The sequence below is a fragment of the Pararge aegeria genome, chromosome 1 (assembly GCF_905163445.1).
Source record: "Pararge aegeria chromosome 1, ilParAegt1.1, whole genome shotgun sequence".
NCBI lineage: Eukaryota > Metazoa > Arthropoda > Insecta > Lepidoptera > Nymphalidae > Pararge > Pararge aegeria.
The window spans coordinates 15,802,951-15,827,623 of record NC_053180.1 but is presented as its reverse complement, the minus strand read 5'-3'; the positions used below and the strand labels follow the sequence as shown (position 1 = coordinate 15,827,623).

At 34.6% G+C, this 24,673-nt stretch overlaps 2 protein-coding genes across 2 annotated transcripts in view; one reads left to right on the top strand and one right to left on the bottom strand.

Moving 5' to 3' along the window:
• LOC120623319 (lysozyme-like) overlaps positions 1 to 16,882 on the top strand; it is a 41,119-nt gene extending 24,237 nt beyond the window's left edge. The window contains exons 3-4 of the mRNA XM_039889284.1: positions 15,588 to 15,651; positions 16,722 to 16,882. Of these exons, the coding sequence (XP_039745218.1) occupies positions 15,588 to 15,651; positions 16,722 to 16,855 (198 nt within the window). The 3' untranslated portion in view covers positions 16,856 to 16,882. The remainder of the gene's footprint in view (positions 1 to 15,587; positions 15,652 to 16,721) is intronic.
• Positions 1 to 24,673, bottom strand: part of LOC120623328 — a 141,039-nt gene that overhangs the window by 79,777 nt on the left and 36,589 nt on the right. The window lies entirely within an intron of this gene.

The following is a 24,673-nucleotide window of genomic DNA, read 5'->3' as shown; positions in this document are numbered from 1 at the left end:
AGTTGTACTTCTATTGGCGCGTTAGGGAAAAATGATGAGAGTAAATTTCTACGATGAGCGCGCACACCGTCACAAAAAACCGACACCCTGAAATTAGCTTTAAGGTTTGACAGTGTACACTTTCAATCGTCAAAGTCTGCGGACTCATTCCGGTGATTTAATTGATTGAATTGTACAAAAATCTCCAATTTTAATGTTGAGTGAAACTAAGATACCTGAGATGAACTGAACCGATAATGAGATAATGCGTAGTTTTCATGTTTTAAATACCTTTTTACTATTATTAGTGTCGCTTTTTTTACAAACGCATTTCTTGAGAATAAGGCGAAAGATACAATTTTTGAAAAGATTTTTATTTTGTGATGCCAAAGAAGTATAACTTCTAACGCGTGTACATAAGTACACATAGGTTTTTAAAACTACACCCTATTTTTAACAAGAATCCAAAACTTAAAATATGCTTTAAAAACAAATACAAACGTTGCCGAAGTTGTGGGCAACAGCTAGTAATATTATAAATACGAAAGTGTGTCTGTCTGTTTGTTTGTTACCTATCTTCAACTCAACCCTAGAAGCGATTTTGATAAAATTTTGCACACATGTAGCTCTTATCCTGTAGGTGGACATAACGAAAAAAAAACTGATTACTTATCAATGGAAATACTTGTCCATTTCCACTTGTTTATCGAAATAAGCATACTGTTTCACGTAAAACGGACCGGAAAACCTTACAAACTGAACATATATTGATACGGTTCATTCAAATAAGGTGTGATTCGCATTGTAAGTAACGAGACTCCCGCCGATCAATTCTCTACCATTCGTCTAAGTTACTCGGTGTTTAGTGATTCCAAGTAGGGAATACTGCAGATATCGATAAAGTCACACTTATAACCTCTTTGCTTCTTATATTTCGCTCTCTCCTTGGTCAATCTATCCTTAGTAAACTTCTCTAAAACGTACATAAGTAAGCTTAAAGGCTGATAAAGCCATATACAATAATGGTGTCGGCGGTACGAGGACCGTGTCTTAGTTGGCAAAGTACTCAGGCCACAATTGCGTTGGAGATACTGGTTCAAATCTCGCTGAAATTCTATGTATTCATTTAAAAAAATTATATATTTGATATTTCCTCAAAGTTTCTTTAAAATAACTTACATAATTTCTTTTAACATTTTTGCTATCATAATTTGTCACTTACTTATATATTTTTTTAAACGGCATAAAAAATCAGACACTTTGAAATTTAATATAACTTAGTATTTTTTTTTGTAGTGAAATATCATGCCACTAACAGCTTTGGATACCTCAAGGTGCTAAGGGTATCTTATATCGTGAACGTGGTTGGTGTATGCGGATACCCAGAAGCTTGGATAATGATTTATAACAACTGTATCAAAACTGCAATTTGCAACGGACTTGCAACACAGCTTACGTACAAAGATAGAGTCTTAAACAGAAGACTACTAACACAACCGTGAATGTCAAAGAATGTATGATGTATGAAATAGAAACAATTTTACTCTGTCGATATTCGATAAAATGTATGTGCGGCACCATCACTAGCTGCAAACTAAACCCGCATCGATATATAGAGAACAGACACGTACTTACGTTTTCAATCACCAAGGAAATCTCAATTGCGGCTCTGCAGAGAAGCTGAATAAGTTATTTATACCTCAATTTTTGGTATCGAGAGCAAAAAAGGAAAAAACAAAATGTATTTCGTTGCAAAATTATACGAACATGGTAGTAAATATTTGTATATTTATAATACGCACTGGAACGTAATGTTTAGAGAGAAGAAACGAATTATTATGGACACTAAAGAATACTGACTACACAAATACATTTGAACAAGTTTTTTTTTTTAATTTAAATATTTATTTATGAGTGAAATCATGCTTTGTCTGAAACATAGTTTGGAATCTCAATAACTTCTCACACATGTTCGAAAATTTAACGAAATCGAAATATACAACTATAACTAGTATAGTAAAAGGCATATGTTGAACTTTGTATACACATGTAGGGTCGAGTAAAGCTGTTCTAGCGAGTGTTTCATAAATAAATAAATATAGTACGACACATATATACACATATATACACACATCGGCTCCTGGCCGGAAAGTAAGTGTAGCTTGTGTTATGGGTACTAAGATGACTGATGAATATTTTTATGATTAATATACATAAATACTTATAATATTCATATAAACACCCAGAAACTGAAAATCATTCATGTTCATCACATAAACCATTTCCAGATGTGGGAATCGAACCGACGGCATTTGACTCAGAAAGCAGTGTCGCTGCCAACTACGCCAATCGGCCTGCAAAAATTGTTTCATCTTTAAGACGTAGTAAACTTGAACTACAAATTGTAACATTATCTCGCCATCGAAATAAAAAAGACTCAAAAGATAGCTAAATATCCAATCCATCGATAGAAAACTGTTGTTGTACAAAAATCTTTTAAAATAAATTGATAAGGATAAAATTAGTATTGTTTGCTCTTGAAAAAGAGTAGTGGGTACTATTTTTAGATATCACTCCACTATCACACCACTATGCAGTTAGGGAAAGAAAGAATAATAGAAATACAAAGACGGAATTAGAATACAAAAGGTGGCCTTATTGCTTAGTAGCGATTTATATAGGTACAAGACAATTGGTAACATTATATATTTTAATTAAAACAATTATACACCTCAACAAAAGTAATGACATCAACTAGGAAAGCAGAAGTCTAAAGAGGTATAATAAAAATGCTATGTCTATGCAAATGAATAAGTAATAGGTATTAAGGAACGGCCCTTAAGATACTACAGTCGTATAGCTTGAGCGTGCAAATTCGCCATTAAAGTGTCCACATTTCCTGAGTACTTAATTTTTTTACAATTGTGTATTTCATTGATCAGCACATTGCGTTAGGTTGAGCGACATTTTTAAATGTTATTGGGATTTTTTTTAATCCACTACAAGTTAGCCCTTGACTGCAATCTCACCTGGTGGTAAATGATGATGCAATCTAACACAGTACCGCGCTAACTTGTTAGGGAGTATGGTAGTTATACCCCTAATCGGTTCCTACGCGACATCGCACCGGAACACCAAATCGCTTAGCGCCATGTCTTTGTCGGTAGGCCAAAACCACCTACCATACAAAAACAATATGCTCTAGAGTAAGACAAAATGTTCATTGGTGCACACGTTTACTTGCTCTGAGTCGTCAAAAATCGTCGTATTTTTGTGTATGATTTTTGACGACAGAAAGTGTATGAATGAATCCATCTCATATTTTGCTTCAATTTATTTTCGCGGCCACAGTTCAATGCGATACTAAATACGCTCTGTGTGCAAATCGAAGCGATTGGAATCAGTCGGGGCGGTCGGTAAATAACGTCTTGCGATCTAATACTTTCCGATATTGCTAATCTCGGATCCCGGGAGTCTGTTCCACCTAATGTTTGCAATCCATTGCAACCCGAGATTATGTTATTGGATGTTTAAAAAGCTCCGTTTGAGTTCAGAGACTGGGAAAACTTCACTAGCAGGACAAGTTTTATAACAAGGTATTTTATTTTTAACAAGGATTGCTAAATTTCACGCGACATTTTACTAATAAATATTTTATTTGACTATAGATCTATAATCTCTAAACAATAAACCCCTTTTTAAAAAAAATCATGTACCTACTGTCGTTTTATTTCGAATTATCTAATTACTTAATTTATTATCAAAGTCAATTACGTTGATAATTCGGTTTCGAGACATTTTAAAGTCCCTAATTCAAACTCCGATTTTACCTACCAAAAGCTAACACTCTATTTCTAAAATCTGCTTCTAGCAATTTTGAAAAAACTTTGTTCTTAATCCATATATTATTATGTGTTATTTCCTATCATATTCTTTCTGGTATTCGAGCGGTTATTTTATAAGCTGTTTCTATTTACTTAATTTTACATAATTTCTGTAAGATCAAGTAATTTCTGCGCATTTATCGAACGGGCCTCACACACGAAGCACAACCCACCTTCGAAAATGGAGTAAGACTCGCACACTGAGTGTTACGTACCTTGGAAGGTAACGCATAATTAAATTGTATTTCATTCTTCGACATATAAATTATATGTTTAAAATGTTTGTAATTTGATTAACAAGCTGGCTTAGTAGATTCAATTATTTCCAGTTCTGAGTTTTTTGATTTACAAGGGATTGCAGGTCTTAGTATTCCTACTAATATCATAGTTATAAACATAACATAAACATAAATACTACGGAAATACACATATCGCCATCTAGCCCCAAAGTTAGCGTAGCTTGTGTTATGGGTACTAAGATAGCTGATGAATATATTTTTTTTTATGAATAAAAAACACATAAATACTTATAATATACAGATAAACACCCAGATTCTAAAAAAACATTCATGTTCATCACACAAACATTATCCAGTTGTGGGAATCGAACCCACGACCTTCGACTCAGAAAGCAGGGTCACTGCCTACTGCACCACTCGGCCCTCAAGTTATGAAAGTGGATTTGTTTGTTTGTTTGTTCTTTCTTAACGCCCTAACTAAACAACCAATCGACTTGATTTTTGGCATAAAGTTAGTTGTAAGGACTGAGAATTTGTAATATAGGCTACTTTTTATCCCACAAAAACAAACGGTTCCTATTTAGTTGGTAAAAAATCGCATTAAACGCGGACGAATAACGCTCGCAAGAGCTAGTTTGATAATTATGTCAAATATCAACGCGAATAATACTGTAGACCGACAAACAGGCAGACAGACAACAAAGTGATACTATGCGGGGTTCCTCCTTTTTTTTTTGAGGTACGGAACCTTAAAAAGACATATGAAGTCCCATTTTGTGGACTGTAACATAGAAAATCAATACTCAATTCAACGGTAAATAGAGAACGTTTGCTTAAAGGTATTTCAATACAGCACGTAAATACTCTGTGCAAATCTTGCGATCAGAATCAGTCTAGGTGGTCGGTAAATAACGTCTTGCGTCTTTAATGCTTTGTGATATTGTTAATCTCATGTCCCGAGTTTTACCCGATACCATTTTGTTTACAACTCTATATATAACAGATGATGTTGATTACCGTTTAGCGGATACATTAATTCTTCAACTAACAGCCGATTTAAGAACAATGAATATTAAAATTATTTTTCTACTAGGATCACATAAATCTGTACTGTATCTTGACTTTACAAAACACAATTACAAAGATGAAGATGGCTGGTCGCTCTTGGTATTAAGCGAAACTTGCATACATCCTAATTATCCTAAATAATATTATAAATTACACGGCCTTGGGCTAGTTTTCAGCGGCTTTCTAAGACTCGTCTGATGTCGTCTTTCCACCTAGTCGGGAGTTTACCACCGCTGCATTTACGGGTGAGGGTCGCCATTTTACTCTCAAGGCACCACAACGTCCATCCGTTATCTGAGCGTTATCCGTTATCCAGTCTATTGCCCATTTTAGGAGTAATTTGGTAAACTATTTAAAGTCCAGTTCTTGTACAGATCTCCTCTTTTCTACATTCAACACGTAGTGATACTCCGAGTCTATTTTGTCTCCATCGCTCACTAACAGACTCTGAGCCTTTCTAAAGAGGCCCATAGTTCGCGAGCATGTGTGTGTTTTTTGCGTATTTACTAAATAAAGAAATTATATATTACAGTACTCATATCGATCTACCATTCAACCGACGTAAACTGTATTTGACTGTATTTTATTTGTATATTTGTACATTTTTAAGTCGGGGGCACGTAAAATGTAGACATATACTAAGTACTTACCTTGTTGTATCTTAGTAATTTTACATTTTACTTGGCACCTACTTAAAATGTTCTAGAAAATATTAATTTCTTGCTTTTTAGTTGTTTAACTAAGTCGGCTTTTGTCAAAAACTTTTTTCCATATGTATTTCTGTTACTTCGACAGAGACTTCTATCCTCATAATAAAGCTCATGAGTTAAACTGCTTTGCTTTTAGAACACGTTTATCACTTGAAATTCGAATAACAAAAATCGCACTATTTGATGGTCTTCTATTCCTAAGAAAGGTTATAGGTTCATAATTTACCACCACGATAGGAGCCTTGACCCTTAGGAGTCGAGCAAGAAGAAAATAGTCAAAAAGAACTTCTACCGAACCGAATAACATGGGTGGACGGGCGTGGTAAAGCGGATTAAAGTCTGTTTTCAAAATAATCAGAAGAACGCGGACAAAGTCGCGAGGAACCACCGGTACATTATAAGACACGGACTGTTGGAATATCCGAGCGTTTCCGTGATTACTAATCTAGAATTTCTCGTTGTCTACAAGTCTGTTCCACGTAATGTTTACAATCCATTGCAACCCGAGATTATGTTATTAGGTGGTTTAAAAGCTCCGTGCTGCACTCAGTCTCAAAGACAAAGGAACTTCAATCTCAAATTGTAGTTCAAGACTGCAATCTGATATAAATAAAACTGTATGACGAATTTATATTTGGCTTACATTTGGTTTGATAACTACGCTTTATTAAAATCAAACCTTTAAAGTATTCAAAAAGATCCAATATATTACTAGATTTTAGGAAAAAAAACTCACCGAAAACTTATCGACATCGATTGACAATTGAAAGTGTACACTGTCAAACCTTATAGCTAACTTCAGGGTGTCGGTTTTTTGTGACGGTGTGCGCGCATCGTGAAAATTTACTCTCATAATTCTTCCCTAACGCGCCAAAAGAAGTATAACTTCAATAAAAAAATTAAATATTCACTTTCTACACTGTAAGGATAGTGACCGTCTAGAGCGGGCAATAGTGGGGTGAATGCGGTACCCTTTCTGGCCTCAGTAGTAAGGGACTAACATATCCTGTTTATAGTGTCGCGACGATGTCTAGACAGTGCCAGTATTTATCATAAGTGCAAGGGCTTTGGCGTACTGTGCTGCTGTGATAATACATTCATACTTGTATATTATTTTTTGTGAGGTGATAAGGATCTTATACATTCATCATCATCATCATCATATCAACCCATTATATTACATAGATATTAAACCGAAACGCGAAATCACTTTGCCGGTAATCAACCAACCGATACTTAGACCTTAGACCAGAACTACACAATTATACACTGCCAAAGTTGGTATACACTGAGACTCAAGCCCAAGATCTCTAACATATAAAAATAGAGCATACACTACTATTTTTTTAGGATTATTCCCTCATGTAGACGCACCCACTCCTCCAATGCAGGTTGGTGGGCTTTCGTAGCGAACAGCGACTGAAAGTAACAATTTAAATTTGTAATAATATTAATCAATAATGACTGGAATCGAAATATTAATCTGTTCTCTGACGCGCGTAAAAAAGGTAAAGGCCATATTACAATCTCATTATATTAAGATTAAAATTTATTGAATATTCGGTCTATATCACGAGCACGCCGACCATAACAACTCAATCAAGAGTACTAACATGGTAATGGGTAATTTCGCCCACAGCGGCGTCAATACACGAAAATAAATAAGCGAATTAATTAAAAACGTGTTTGCTGACTACATGCAAAATGCATCGCGCGGCGTGTCGCCGAAATTTGCATTTTTATAGCGGCCCTAATGGAGAAATGCGTATCGGACACTTTTGCGTTGGAAAATGAAATATCGTGGCCAATTGAACGCAGACGTGATCGGAGCTTGTTATCGTTTCACTGTCTTTGTAATCCCCCTACGCAATGTCACCTTCATGAATAACTTAGACCAGCTATGCGAACACCTTGAATCTTAAAGCATGACTCTGTGAAGCACTCTAATCTAAACTGTAGTCAATCACCAGTTACGTTGATACCTCTAGCGAATTTCTAGACTTTATCTACAGATATGAGACTGTCTTTTTTATAGAAATAATTGACGGATCAATCAAAAAACAGAACAATACTCGCAGGGACCGTGCATGCCAGTTTTATGCACAGTTTTTACACTTGGCACGTCCTAAAGGTATTCAGTATCGCTAAGCCTTAAATGATGGGTTTGCTGCTGTCCACTGAGTAGTTCTGTCCTCTATCTAACCACAGTTTGCTCAAAATTAAACACATATTATATTCTCTACAGTACAAAAAATATTATTTAAATCGGTTATAATTTGTCGGAGTTATGGTGTAAAATCGTCAAACACTCATTCCCTCTCCCAAAGGAACCGAGCTTAATGTCGGGATAAAAAGTATCCTATATTACTTCTAACACTTCCAAGAATATGTGTACAAAGTTTCATGAGGATCGGTTAAGTAGTTTTGCTTGAAAGCGTAACAAACAAACTTACATTGACATTATAATATTATTAGGGATATAGAAAAAGTATCTTATTTTTGGTTTTGTTGATATATTTGCAAATTAATATATTAAAAAAAAAAATATATATGCACTCGTGACATCATGGGCAAATTAGAGCTATCGCCCTAGGCAAGTCTTTGTTCCATAGCTAAAGATTATTGATTTTAGTATCAATATCACAAAACTAAGCAACTGATACAGATTATACGACTGCAGAGATTTCGAAGTTCAAGCGGTTAAAAATTATGTTTATATAGATGTGACGTCATTTGACGTTTCACCAGTCGTTGCGAATCGCTACATTTTGCAGTTTTGTACATTGAAAATAAATACCAATATCACTTAGAACATAAATAAAAATATGTTTTTTTTTAATCCATTAATCATATATCATTAGGTAAATACAATATTTTAGCGACTCTTTGTTACTGTCATCATGCCTATTCGTTCATTCGCAAACACACTGAGTATTTTCTACAATTTCTATATAATTCATATAAAAGGGTTATGGCATTATATGCCATCTACTAATATGTTTTATTTGATTCTTTCATTAAGGGTTGTCTAGAGAAGACCGCCTAAAGCGATAGGAACACTTTCTTTTTTTTTTGTTCTTAAATTATGTGCAATAAAAATTCTATCTTCCCTGGTCGAAAACCCTGTGCAAAAATACGATTCAAATTCAAATTCAAATTCATTTATTGCATATTACAGGTCAGGTTGGATAGAATTATAAGTATGAAGTCCCAATGTATATTGCCTCTTTGGGCGTGCAACAATTACAGAGTAGGTATTATATTTTACATACTAAAGTTAATTTAGAATTAGTACATTGAATGTCATATTTAAACTAATTATAAAATTCATTAATATTATAAAATGTATTGTTAAGTAAAAATTTAAAACCCTCTTTTTTTTAATTAATTAAATTATTTTCCCTTACGATCTTTGGTAACTTATTATATATTTGTATAGCCATCACACAGACACTTTTGTTAAAGAACGCGGTTTTGTGAGGGGGAAACCTAAACTTATCCCTACAGCGTTCTCGTTTATGCCGCTCCAATAAATTCTCATTGTTTCTTAGAAATAAAGCAAGTTCAAATATGTATAAGGATGGGACAGTGAGAATATTAAGTTTCTTGAAGAATGGCTTGCAGCTTTCTCTTTTTTTGATTCCGCATATCGCTCTTATGCACCTTTTCTGCGCAACAAACACACTGTTAATATTTGTTGCGTTTCCCCAAAAAACTATGCCATACCTAAGAATTGAAACTACTTGGGCATGATATGCTACTAAGTACTAGTAATGTTTTCTGGTCAACCTTCTTGGACAACATGTATAGTGAATAGGAAAATTGATTTAGTCTTGAGCAAACATATTCAGCGTATGATTTCCAGGTAAGGTTTTCGTCAATTTTTAAGCCTAAAAATTTTGTTGAGTGCGTTACTTCAATTTTTTTACCTAAATTGTTAATAAAAAATTAACTATTTAGGTAAAAAAATTAAAATATTAGTAATTTTTAAATTATATGAAGTTTTACGGCGTATATTTTGAAATGTCATAACTGTTGTTTTGTTGAAGTTTAGCTTAAGAGTATTTTCACCTAACCATTTTACTATATCCGATAAACTGTTATTTATTGCAGTCTCGTGTTCTTTAACATTTTTACTAATATAAATCACCGTACAATCATCTGCGAATAGCACCATAGGGTGTTTTATCGCTTTAACGATGTTACGTTTTTCCTAAATTATGAAAAGATAGATAAACAGTAATGCCAAAAAAGTCTTCATCAGTAAACCATTGTAGAATAACAAATAGACACAGTTTGCTTTTTAACGATTAATGAATAATGTCAAATATCACATAGTGATTAAAAGCGGCAATGCTTGTACTAGTTTACGTTATAGACGTTTATTTACTTACCTAAGCTGATTTTGCTAATTGTTTTGGGCAGGTGCCTACACGAACTTTGCTACACTACTATACATTATTACAAATGTTTTAAGTCAGCGTTTTTTGCCAAAAGTATAATCAAATATACTAGGAAACAAATCAGAAATATTTGAAATAATCTAGAAAAATATCCTAGATTCACCCAAACAGTAGAGTAGTGTTGGTATTAAAAATCATAGCATCGGTTTGCAAGGCGAAAACTCGCACCCATTGCATTTTGTGTATTGCCCATAAATCTTTTTATTAATTTTTGGGATAAATTTCATTTGCGTGGTTATCTCTCACAACTGTCACAAAAATGAAATAATTCACGCTTTTGTGGTTAAGCGATTATTATCGTGGTTATGAGATTTAATGAGCGACAATGGTTTTTACAAAGAGAGAATGTCCGGAGAAGAAAATTATCATTTTCCATGTTCATTTCTCCAAATGTGTTATTTTTGTTGCTATTTATGACGGGACGGGAGGTCCCGGGTTCGACCCCGGCAGAAACTATTTAGGAATTAATAATTTCTGATTTTTCATTGGTCTGATCTGGTGGGAGGCTTAGACCTAGGCTAGCTACGACCCTACCAACAAAGACCTACTACCTGCGGCTATGATATTGCAGTCAAGTTACTTATAGTGAAAAAGAAAATCACAGATTACTTGAATATCTATAGTATCAAACGATAAACAAGTTATTCAAAACGATATGAAGAATACCTTAATATAAAAATGGGATTTGTAATAGTTTTTACTTTATCTTCATCATCAGCTTATTAAAATCCCACTTCTGGGCAAAGGCATCACTGGCACTCTAAAATGACATCTGCTTACTGAGAGTAGCTTTACAGAAACACTTAGCTAACAACTTCAGTCAGTTGATTGTAGAAGCTGAATATATCAAAGTGAGTTTCAAGCAACGAAGACTTTCTTAAATCAATAAAGTACTTCTAAGCGGAAAAAAGATATGGTATTCGTATCTCTAACTGTATAGTTACCAACTGTACATGATTCAATAAAATTTTCTTGATAAAAAATTACAAAGTTACCTCTGACGCTCATCTTGAAAAATGTACGGAGCGACATTGTCGAACTTTAGGTCGCATTTTGGCTGGCAACATCGGTATTCGAATCCTCCCATATCACGATCTTACTAACTGGGAGCAAAGGGTAAACGTGCTTTACGAAGCGCGGAGGAAACGTATAAACCAAATTCATGATTTTAACTTACCTCCCTCTGGTCCCGAATCCGGATTAAAAACTATTGCCTGTGTTGGATGTTTAAATTTAACTAAGATGATTATCTCAACATAAGTATAAATTCAAATTCAAAATTTCTTTATTCATATAGGTCTATCACAGGCACTTATGAAGCGTTCATACATAAATGTATACATAATTGTAACTACGTTTGCCAACTTAAACCTAAAGCTACGAGGGTTCCAAACGCGCCCTGGTCTAAGAAAATGCGCTCTGGTCTAAGAATACGCGCCCTGGTCTAAGAAACGCGCCCTGGTCTAAAATATATTGACATAGGTCATTTTACAATTATTAAAGATGTCATTTAAACTATAAATGAAGACGCGAAAATTAATAAAGACGTTACGCGTACGTTTGAATAGTATTACTTTCTATAATTAATGTCTATATTGATTGTCACTTGTCACTACACTAGTGGAGCCCCGTTCCGTTCGGCCCTTGTCGGCCCCCGTCGGCTGTCTTTGTCATATCGGCGCCAACACTATGTATATCTGTAAGATGCAATCTATGTATTTCCCTAAAAATATCAAACCAGACAATTTATAATATAATCAACCAAACTCTTTTTCTTTTATAATATTAGTATGGATTGGAGGCAAATAAAGTCACGGGCGCCCTCTAGTTCCCAATACATCGCATTTATAATATCACTGGCGGTCCTCGCGACTTCGTCTGCGTATAAACTTTTTTGTTAGATCTTTTAAAGGACAACTTTCGCATAGATGATTTTATCGAAACTTTAACCGTTTACGCAGCGCAAGCAGTGGAATGTCTCAAAAATAAAAATCTTCGATTTTGAACCATTCTTCATCGTCGCTATGCTATTATTGATTTAAGCGTGATGATATATAGTCAATAGCCTTCCTGGATAAATAGGCTATACATCCCTGAAAGAATTTTTCAAATCGGACCAGCAGTTCCTTATATCATCGCGTTCCAGTAATTATACAAACTAACAAACTGTTTATGTATTAGTAGGTATATGTAAGTTAAAGATTACAGGCAGACGAAGTCGAATGCAAACTCTAGTTCTCAATAAATCGCATTTATAATATTGAATGGCTTCTAGGCAGACAAATCGAGAGCTACATCTTGTACTCAATAAAACCTTAAATGTATTGCATATTGACAACCATTTCACCGTGACTCAATCAAGTAAAAGGATAGTTCGGATCGCAAGCAGTAAAGCAGACAGTAGACTAGACAGTTTCAATACGACGATAGAAACAGGACTCCTGTGTCGAATAAATGTCACTTGATCGCAGCGTCCCGCAGCTCCGCTCCGCTAAGCTCCCTTAAAGTAGGTAATAGACAGATAGACAGTCGCAAAGAATCGCTAAAATACTGTATTCATCTAATGATGTACCTATGATTCTTGCATTATGTAAAATTTATTTTTATTTATATAATTAGTGAGATTGTCATTTATTTTAAATAAATAAAAGCGCAATATCTATTGTAGCTATGACAGGTGCAACGCCGAATATCGTCCATATAAACAATTTTGTATCGCTTTTTCATCTGTTTGGCCTGTCTATCGTAGCCATAAACAAAAAAAACTTGCTTGCTTAAGTCTTCTAATCAATAAAAAAAAAATCTTTTATAATGAGAAGGCTTTAACACACCTTTAGATAATTCCGAAAGAGTTTTCCTTCACCGTTTAAAGTGACATTTGATTTGTTTTTATTTTATCTACCATTTTTATGACTGTCAACCAAACGCCATATCAGGCAGGTATTTTCTTTTTTACGACCCAGATGTGAATAACTTACAGTAACAGCGGTTTGAGTCGTTTCTGCTAATCTACGACAATGCTTATTGAAAACGAGCCAGGTAACGGCTAAATAAAATTGTAACCTTAATCGTATTGACGACGTCAACCTTTTCCTCCCCTTCTTGTCGATTTTAAACGATGAATAAAAAAAAAACTCGCGAAGCAGCAAGACGCCACTGCCTGCGCCTCGCTAAGGACTGGGTATCTTCCTCTTTTTATTTCAGCTCGCGGATAGTCTGTCGCCTTCCCAATGCCAGTTTTTTCCGCACTTCTCTTTTCCTTAAGACTCTTACGTGACAATTTATTAAAGAGCTCCTCTATAATTTTAAAAGGGGATTTTACAGGACTCTTGAATAGCGGGACTTAGATATTTTTTTTAATGCCCCGACGTTTTCCATCGTCCAATAAAGTCGACAAGCTTATTTTCTTTATCTTTCCTATTTTCGCAACGGTATCAATTGTCATATTTAAGACGAGCATTACTGCATAGCATGAAATAAAGCATTTAAAAGTGACTCCATTATTAAATAGTATCTTTAGCATACCCATTCTAAGCTGGGACAGGTCGACTCATCATCATCATCACATCGACCCATTACCGGCCCACTACAGAGCACGGGTCTCCTCCCACATTGAGAAGGGGTTAAGGCAGTAGTCCACCAAGCTGGCCCAGTAAGGATTGGTGGACTCCATACACCTTTGAGAACATTATTAACTTAAAACGCATATAACTTAAAGTAAACTAAAAGTTAAAGGTGCTGGGATTCGAACTCGGCCCCCCGAAAGTGCAGTCGAGCGTCTACCCACTGCGCTTTGGAAAATCGATAATCAAAATAGCTACCATATATAAGATTCTCGTCGGAGAAATACACAGTAATTTTGATATTTTAAAACGTAACAGAAACAAACCCGGACCAATTTCAGCTATTGTATTTATAATAATCGAAAGATATTATTTTTTTCCAACTTTACAATTCTATTTCATCATTCTCTTCAATATTGGGGCTGACATACGATTATAAAAAGATTTTTTTCAAAGAGGATATTAATTAGTAGTTATATATAGGTAGTAAATAAGTTTAGCTTAACTTACGATCTCAGTTAAAGTAACTTAGTACTTAACCGCGCTAGGAATATTGACAGAAATACTTTCTTTAGCATAGCAAAGTAAGAATAGTTAAATTATCGTATTACTCAAAATAAACTAATCAACTGCCGTGGGTTCATCATTAGCCTATCAAGTCCCACTGCTGGGCACAAGTCTTCTCTCTCATAGAGATAGAGCTGTTCCAATGCTATTTGGCGGGGTTTAACGACTGTTGTCACTCGTGTTAATCGTTGACCCAGACAACTGAGGTGGAATGCTTCCGACACGCTATCAACCGCCAAAAATGGAGAAGACTCGAGCAGGAAGCCGTACGATTTAATGATGCCTAACGCCATGCAATTTATCTCAGCAGCCACGACTGAGAAGAAGAATCGCACGTTAGTAATATTAACCGGACCGACGGTTTTAACTTTCTCTCCAAGGCACGGGACCGTAAATTTTATAATACTGGGCATCCATTAATTTCTAAATTTAAAATGAATAGACAAGTTAGTTGTTCGAGGATGTGTCGATCTAATCAAGTGATATTTTCCTACCTCTGTAGACTTATTGATTATCGCTATTAGTAGTAGCTTAAACAATGCTTTAATTTAAAAAATATATATATACAATACGTTTAGTCGCTATTCGATTTTATTATAAGAAAAGTGTCATTTTTCATTCGAAATTTTCCGATTATGATTGTGGATACCTTCCCATACTAAGAATATTATATACTTCTGTGACCTTTCTCTTCTGTTATCTACTAGTAAATAATCGTCAGATTTAAGATTGCCGTTAAGGATTTGCATACTACATCTCCAAACGCCGTCATCAGCATTGACTAAGTTTATCCATAACCAACAAGAAAGTATAAACTAGCAAAATACCAAATATTGAATAGCCACTTTAAATAAAATTAAACGCTGGTAACAGATGATGATGACAATCTAAGATGGTAGGCTGACTAACCTGCTAGGGGTATAGCAGTTACATACATACAGTACATTAAACTCAAACGCCTAATGAGTTTCTACACAGCATCGTACCGCAACGCTAAATCGCTTGGTGGCAACCAAGCGTTAGGATTGTAATTAGTCACAACCGAAAAAATCAAAACAAACTAACACAATTCGCCATTCTTATTTTAACACAATTCGCAATTCTTATTTCACAGATAAACAACAAAGAGTGGTGCAAGAAGGGGAGAAAAGGAGGCCGCTGTCATATTAAGTGCGAAGGTGTGCTAATCCCATTATGACCTCTCACTATTAGTTACACTTCATTAGTGCACGCTAAATGCAGTTTTCCTTTTACCGTTATCTTAAGAGTACTTTGCTTGAGAACTAGAGTAAATTCTATAAGTAGGATAAAATGTTAAGACCAAGTAAAATAATGATCAATTAGAATTTTCAGAGAATTTTCATTCCTACTTTATGTCTGTATTCGACAGGTGTAATTCGGTCATGGACAGTGTTAAGATAAGTTTTTACATCATATATAATTGGTTTTAGTATAAAACTTTAATTGGCTCATTTTAAAGTGTCAAAGTCTATGACACTATTCATCTCAAGACGTAACTTTTCAAAAATTAAGTATTGAGTTTCGACTGGCAAACGTAAGATATGTTGGCCAAGTTTTTTTCTATGTTATCTGTGTAGTTTACTTTTAAGTGATAACGTGAGATATTGTTAAAGCAAAATAACACATAGCTAAGTTTGTTACGTTTCTTGATGCTTATTCTTACGCTGGTGCCTTTGGAAATTAAGCTAGACGCACACAACCTAGATAAGTTAGATTAAGCTAGTTAGGGATTCGAACGTTGACCCCCAAAAGTGAAGCCTAAGCACCCACTGGGCTATCACCGCTATCTGCTTTTTTTACACTGGAGCTAGGTAATAATTGCAAGAACTTCACTTCACTTTTGCTAGTCGAAACTCAATCCGTAGTTTTCAAAAAGTTACGTCTTGCGATGAATAGTGTCACAGACTTTGACACTTTAATGTAAGGCAATAATTTTAAGAGTTATACCAAAACGAATTTATGATGTAACTACGTATCTTAACACTTACCATGGCATGGAAGTTAAATCTTCTTTTCTTTTTAAACAATCATTATGTTTCCGCGCGCTCAAGATTGTAGTTTTGCTCTAGTGTCTTCTCATTTAATATAACTCAATATTCAACAGCAAGTTAAACAGAAAAGTAAAGTGCGATAAAAATTACTTAATTCCCACGGGAACTCAAAAATTGTAGCCACGCAAAAGTAATCGCGGGTAATATCTAGACGTAATAGAGTATTTATATTGCAGATCTCCTGAATGAGGACCTGGCCGATGACGTGCGCTGTGCCAAAAACATCTACGGCAGAGTCGGCTTCAAGGCCTGGCCCGCCTCCTTCGCCTATTGTAAAGAAAAGAGCCTACCTGATTTGTCTAGATGTTAGATAATACTTATTGTGTAGTGCACGTTGCTATGCGTCTGTGTGGGTTGTCATATGAACGCCGCGATACAATACATCTATAACATTGGTTAAATTTGACTCAGGAGTCCACTAATAGTTATACTCCTGAGCCAACATTAAAGCAGTGCGGAAATTATTTTTTTTTAGCAGTTTGAGAGACTGACTGGTACTATCAACTAGTTGACTCACTAAAAGGAATAACTCACACAAACGCAAAGCTTTCGATAAATATATTTTACGCGAACGTGTCATGTATATCTCATAGAAGAAGAAAAACTTCATTACCGTCCTATATTTTGCTGTATGCTTACAACAAAATATAGGACGGTACAGGCAAGAATCATAGAGAAAATCGCATTAAACAATCTGTATTAAAGTTTTAAGAAGTCAATTATTTTATGATGTTGACGGGTTTTTAGATGATAACTTTTAAATCGGATTATTTTTGACTTCCTTATTAAAACATTACTACAGTATTGTCATAAAAAACTTATTAATGTATGTACTAAAATTTCGCTGGCTCTTTTACCCCTCTGGATTGTAATGAATAACCCTTGAACAAATTAAGTGCCTGCTTTTAAGACACCAGATTCATAGATCAGTTTTTGAGACACAGTTGTAAGAAAATATTTAGTATGTGATGACGATAGTACTAAACTTTCAAACTTCTTATGAAATTATTGTGTTTTAGGTAATAATAAAAATGAGTAAAACTACGATCATTGACAAAAGATTTTATTTTCATTCAGTATAGTAGCTTTTTAATGGAAAATTCCATTAGAATTTTCTTTTCTATACTTTTATGTTTAAGCTTAGAAATAATTAGTCTTTAGTAATACGTAATGTTTTTCAGCTTCATTTTATAAAAATAATAAATATTTCATATTCTTTTTAATAGAGTCGCATTCTTATGAAATTATTGTAGTTAAATAATAATAAAATTAAGATTAAGAAAAGATTTAATTAAATTTATAGTAGTAGTAGTTGAATTGAAAAATACGATTGAAAATAAGTTTTTTATACGTTTTGAATACGCTGAGCATTAAGAGTTAGTCATAAGAATGAAATATCTCATCTTTCGACAATAAATGTACACCTACGTGCTCTAGAACAGATGGTCACGGTACAAAGTTATGAATGAAAACAAAGATCTATTTAAAACCTGCTTTTGAATTGTGGATACCAAAAAGGTTTAAGCAGTAGGTGTATAAATTATTCGAAAGATTTTTTTCTTTATGATATGTATCATTAGATTTATAAAATATAGTTTTTTTTTAATAACATGGGTTTTTTATTTGATAGAGCTCACATCATGCATAACAAATACATTTTTTGGCGCAAAAAAACAGGTTGGCTTCGTTTTGATAGTAAAAGAAAACTGCCTAAACCGATTTAATAGTGCGTACCTATAGTTAAATATACAAATAAATAGGCTTTCAGTATTCATTTACAACCACAATTTTTGTATTAGATAATTCAGAAAAATTAATAATTCAATCAATACATTTTATTTACACATTACCGTCATTATAACTTCAACAAAAATTTAATATAAATGATATATTATGTACACGGTTTTAATTAATTAATTATTTTCGACAAAAATTACGTCAACATTCTATAATGAAGCAGGGAAAGCCTATTTCGCGTTAATTATTATGGGCTTAATTAAACTCAATGATGTGTTACGGATTTTAACATCAGATTTACGTTATAAATTATAACGATATCGGCAAAAATAGTATATCCATTCATATATATTGCAACATTAATAATACTTAAATTTGCCTTGTTGAAAGTCCTACATATTCTAAATCGAGTATATTTAAAAATAATCATTTCCTCAAGCGGTGATATAATAGGGGTAACGACTAAAACCTTACTTTTTGAGGGAATAAAGATGATCCCCGTCACTATAACTTTTTAAAGGTATGTGCGTTTTTAGCAATTACATATCACTTGATTTAACGGTGAAGTGTAACATCGCGTGGGAACTTGCATACCCGCTTCTGCTTTTTTTTACACTGGAGTGAGGTAATAATTCTTAGAACTTCATGATTTCAATCTAGCTTAATTTCCAAATGCACCCGCCTAAGAATAACCAAAATCAAACGCAACAAACTTATCACCATCTACACTGAACTTTTTTATAGTTCAGGTAATAATTGAAGGGCAAAGTAGTAAGTCTCTGAAATAGAGCAGTGCTTTTTGTTGTAAATCCTTTAAAATAACTTTATGTTAATAACACAGTAAATTTAAGTTATTTAAAGTCACAGTCACGAGTTAAACCCAACCAAGATAGTTTGTAGTTTACTATTTAAGTTACTAGCCACGTATGTCGGTAAAGTATGTCCTATTTTCCGTGGGAATTTCGAAATGGATTAAAAAAGGTATATTTTAATACCTTTTTATTAAAGTTATAGAATTACTTTTCTGGGAATAATAATCCAGGGCGGGCTGTAAATATAACGTTCTACAGTAAACACGTGATTCCATTTAAACTTCATATATGTTATAATAACACACGTAATTTTTATTTTATTTTTCTCAATGTGTCCCCTCAAAAATAAGAACGTATGTAAACGCTGAACTTTAGCCAATTTCAACGTTTTGTGTTAGGCGAATATAAATAAGATTTCGGTTTCGTGGGGTAAAAGTTCTGGTTAATTCATTATAAGCTTTTTCACTGAACTCCAAATATATAAGTATAAGTTAATAGCAACATTTAATATTAATACAAATAAAATGCGAAGCTACTTTAAAAATCTTTCTTCGATTAAATAGGCCAGCTGAAAAATGAAAATGATTTTCCAGAAAAATCAGCGAACTAATTTGATTCCGATTCTGGATCCGAGCGAATACTCAAGCACTTGATAAACAAACGATGTTTGCACTTCCAATTTCAGCTTTTTCTCCATTCAAACACTGCTGATTGTACGTGATTCGTACGAAGAATATGATAAGAATTTATATATTTTTTTCAGGATATCCCTACCTTCTGTCGCAGCTTTTTGACAGGTAAGAGCTTCCCTGCATCTTTGGTCTAAGAGTTATCATATTCGACTAGAGGTCACGAAAACTTTAGATTGGTTATGTTAATTGTCTGCGAAACTAATCGTTGTGAAATAGACCGCCGACCGACTAGCCCGGTATTATGAAATAGACATTGTTCATACCCATGCGTTCAAGCGCAGATTAAATCCTTTTTCTTGGGGATACCTAATGGACACCTCTCGCTACGTGTGAGTGAAAAGTTTATGTCGGACTTACACCGACTAAAGCTCCAAGATGTTCCCACTCGCCTGGTGTCACACACGCCTGGTGACGGAAACGGTTTCGAAATGCCTCTGCACACAACCGCACCAAGCAAGCAACGTTCGTCAAAACAGACCATAAAGGTCGCAGTCGTTCGATCATGTGCTAACCATCTGCACCCGATTGTTCTTCGGTGGATTGCATGAGACTTCTCTGAAAAACTCCGCGCCTTCATACTTTCGCAGAAGGAGACCTTTGTTTCACAAGACATCCTACTGCCTACACCACTGGCAGTAAGAAATACTGCGCGACCATAGCCACGAGGGCATTTTGTTTTTCTAGCCATCTCGGGCACTCAGCCAGCTTATGCTGTGCCGTGTCTGCACAAAGAGCCTACACTGCCGTTGTTCGCGGATTAGTGCAGCATGGTGGGACAAAACCCCAATTTTCTCAGCAACAGTAGCAGTGCCACACAGCTTAGGATGAAGCGCTTCACCGCAATACCACCTAATTATCGTAAGGTGTGGTCCTCTATGTGGCATTGTAACGTAAAGTTCTTCTAATATAAATGATGAAGACTTATAATTCGCACTGTGGTCATATAATTCTAAGAAGTATGAATTTTCTCCGATCTGGTCATGTAGGATTCTTGAGCCTTGACTACCTACCTAGCTTCCAGCCTAACGACAACTCTTAGGGGTTTAAAATAACAGCCATACCCTATATACTCTAAAACAAGTAGCCCTGTTTGTAGTGAATATACAGATTCGAAAAAAGAATAAAAAAAGAGCTTATAAGAACTGCCGGCTACTCAGTTTATATTATTTAAAAGCGTCTATAAAATATTTATTTTAAACAAAAACTCCTTGAACCTGAATCGACTTACAAAAGACAGTTCTTAATTATCATTGCAATGTGAATTGCCATCGGCAACGGACTCCTACAAAATGATATAGCATTCCAATACTATACCACGCAGAGCCACAATACTGTGGACTGAATACTTCTGTTTTTATGGAAGGTCATTGCGACTGGCATAGCTAAGAAGGTCACAAAGACAAAACAAACCCGTATTAATAGTTCCCTCAAATTCTTTCTCTTGTTTTGTACCATTTCGTTGTAATTGGACACAATTAAAGCATCGTCCACTTAATCGACATCGATTCATCTTAATTGCACGAATATTGATGCTAAGTGGTCAGTTTTTATCATGAACACGCAAATTAAACCGAATAGGTTTGCCAAATCGGTATTTTAACATGAAAGCTTATGTAAAAGAAACCAATAAAAACATAGAAGGGTATTTAGGAGCTTTTTTAACAACGCAAACACTCTTGTATGCATCCCGTTCTCTATATTAAAGACAAAGTCGAAGTTAATTGAAACTTCCTTTATTTAAAGAAGCCTTTATCATAATCCATATTATTATATTACAGTCACTGACGTAGTTTCAGTAATATAATGATGACACTTTTAACAATTTACTGAGAGCTAAGCTAGTAACCATATAGTTGTGAAACTAGAACAACCTTTCTTGTGCCCGTATTCATAGACTGCGTCCTGGCAAACGGAGTAAGTAAGGGTAGTTACTTGGTTTGCCAGGGCATGGTTTCCACTTTGTGAGTTTTTAACTCCAACTTACACCGGGACATCGACAAACGTGACCATACTGCCAGCTGAGCACGCTAGCCTGGTAAACTACGTCGGTCACCTTAGTTCTTTGACAACTTTGCTTTAGACTTTATCCGTCAAAGAAATTCCAAGCATAGCATAGCTTCTACCATAGCACTCAACTCAAAGTTTGTAAAATAGTCTCGCTGTCAGTGTCCACTTTAAATAATGTGTTACTGGAAAATGCTGTTGCATCTATACGAAGCAGGGCTCTAAAAACGTATTGAATTGTTCACTCAGTCGTAAGTATTTCAACTAGGTATTTTTACAGTTCAAGTAGAGAACTTTTTCCAGTATGCCGAAGTACTACTGTTTGTGTATTGCTCATGCCTGTATGCAAGATTAAAAACTGAGAAGCAAAAGAAATATATTTTTATTTAATTCGCTTTATACCTCGCAGAACCAGTTCTTTACGTGCATTAGATACGTATGTCGTTTTAAAATCTACAAACTTGTTTAAATTTACGTTTTTTTTTCATACCTACTATATCCTCAAAAAAGACTAGACTTCCTTAGCAAAAATCATTGTATTGACGGTTTCAATAAAACCTTAAAGTGTCCAAGTACACACAATTTAGTTTTTTTTTTTATTCTAGGAAATGGGCTCTCAATGAACATGACAAATGTTTGTTTCACCAGTGATTGCCTGCCACAACAGTCGGCTGATTCGCCGCATAAGTTATTTCATGTTGAAAAATATTAATATTTAAATTTAGAACGCGTTCACGTTCTCTGCTTCTGTTTATCATAACTATTAATTTATAATTATAAATCGATTTGCGTGCGTATTAGTCCAATGATAACAAAAACTCAACGTATCATTATAAAGCGCCTGGTAAAATATAATTAGCAAAAACACCTTCAGTAATATTAGTTTATACAATTTCTGCAAAGGAATTTAAGTAAGTACTGTTCGAAATTATGGAAATGGATCTTCGTCTCTGAATCATTATGATAATAGATTCCAAGTTAAAGCTATCAAAAGTAAGAATAAGTAAGGATACAAAAATCGCACGAATACCAAACCATAAGTACTCAAAATTCTATTTTATTATTTTCTTTTATTGCACTACCAGTTAACCCCTGACTGCAATCTCACCTGGTGGTAAATTGGATGGCAGCGGGCTGACCTGTTAGGAAGTATGAAAGTAGGAAGTAATCAAACAACTGTAGTTTTTGTGTTATAAGTCTTCTTGTGATGTAAACATTTAAGAGTATTAAAGAGGAGTATTCACATAAACTAAATTCCCTGTGTAAAGAAGTAGCTGAGTTTTCAATATCATAGACCATCAGGGTAAATCAAATCTAGGGCAGATTTGCACTGTTAACCAGATGATTTGATTAAAGTGTGAAACAAAGAAACACTCCCACTCGCAATAAATAAACGGTAATCAGTGAAAACCCACGCGAATAGCGGGGTATATTGTTGTTGGGGCAATCGTTTAAATGGTAATGACGTGGCTTTCCCATAGGAAACCATAAAATTACGAAAGAAGCGCTTTGAGGCGACCGAAGTACAGTTAACGCCATAAGCAAATGTGTACTTACTGTTTATTTTTTCTTAGCTAAGTAGTTATAATTTTTTTTTTGCAAGACCATATCGTGGCCTCCAACCAGCGTATTTAGTAGCGTTCAAGATTGCGCCCAGCGAACGATGAAGCAAAAGGAACACGCGTTCAAGCAAGAGTCTTATGATTCGTCAGACGCAGGACGCAAATTAAAACGCCGCTAAGGGCGCAAATTGTACGCAGTGATGTGGCTCTTTAAGGGCGCAGATACGACATCTTAGTATAGTCTCCGCTTAAGCATCGCATGGAGCTCAACACGTTCTAACAACGAAAAAACATTCGAATTGTATCAAGTAATACGAATGAATCAATCAATGAATAAATACACTTTTATTGTACACCAAAGAAAAACAGTAGTTACAGAGATATAAATACAAAGCAAGAGAGTAAAATTTGGTGGCCTTATCGATACATAGCGATTTCTTCCAGGCAACCAAAAGCGTAAAAGGAAAAAACATAGAAAAGGGGTAGGTGGTGCAATCAATAAAATTTAGAAATTATACAAATATATAAATAAAATATATAACTTTAATATATATAAATAAAAATAAGATATAAATGATAAGATATATGTATATGAGAAGATATATATGACGATAAGATATAATATGCCTACCAAGAAAAATAAATTAATCATAAAATGGTGTTTCTTAGTGTGCTGAAAACTAGCTGTTTCTCATTAAGCCGTAACCTGTCCTAAATATAACCTATCTCAATACACAGACTATATAATAGAACTATGTGTAAAATATTGTATTCGTTTTTAATTTTTCAAACAAGCAAAAAACAATCTCTTCAGGTTTATCCGATGCTGGTGGTGGCCAACAAGGTGGACCTGGTGCATCTACGCGCGGCGCGAGGACTCGTTCAACATCGACGCGGCGTATTACTATTCATAATGATTTAATTGAAACAACTTTGGCACCGACTGTATCTTTTGACTAAATCACATTGGGTTCACAAACTAAATAGAACCTTCCGACTTACATAATACCAACGTGTCCTAAAGTTCAAACAGGTGCCTACTAATTGGTTATCTTACTTTACTTTATAATTGGTTATCTTAATCAAAGCGTAAACTTACGCATTTACGACATTATCGACTTTACAGTTCCGCCTGTTAAAACTAATACATACACTTAAGATACTACTAACTAACATGTAACTCAGTGGTTCCCAACTTAAGAGGATATATAATTTAATTAAATTAATAAACTTTTTGCCCGCGATTTCAACCGCGTCAAGTCGAATCTCAAGTTCTAAAAGACCGAAAAGTCGGATAGTATTTAAGTATACTACACATACT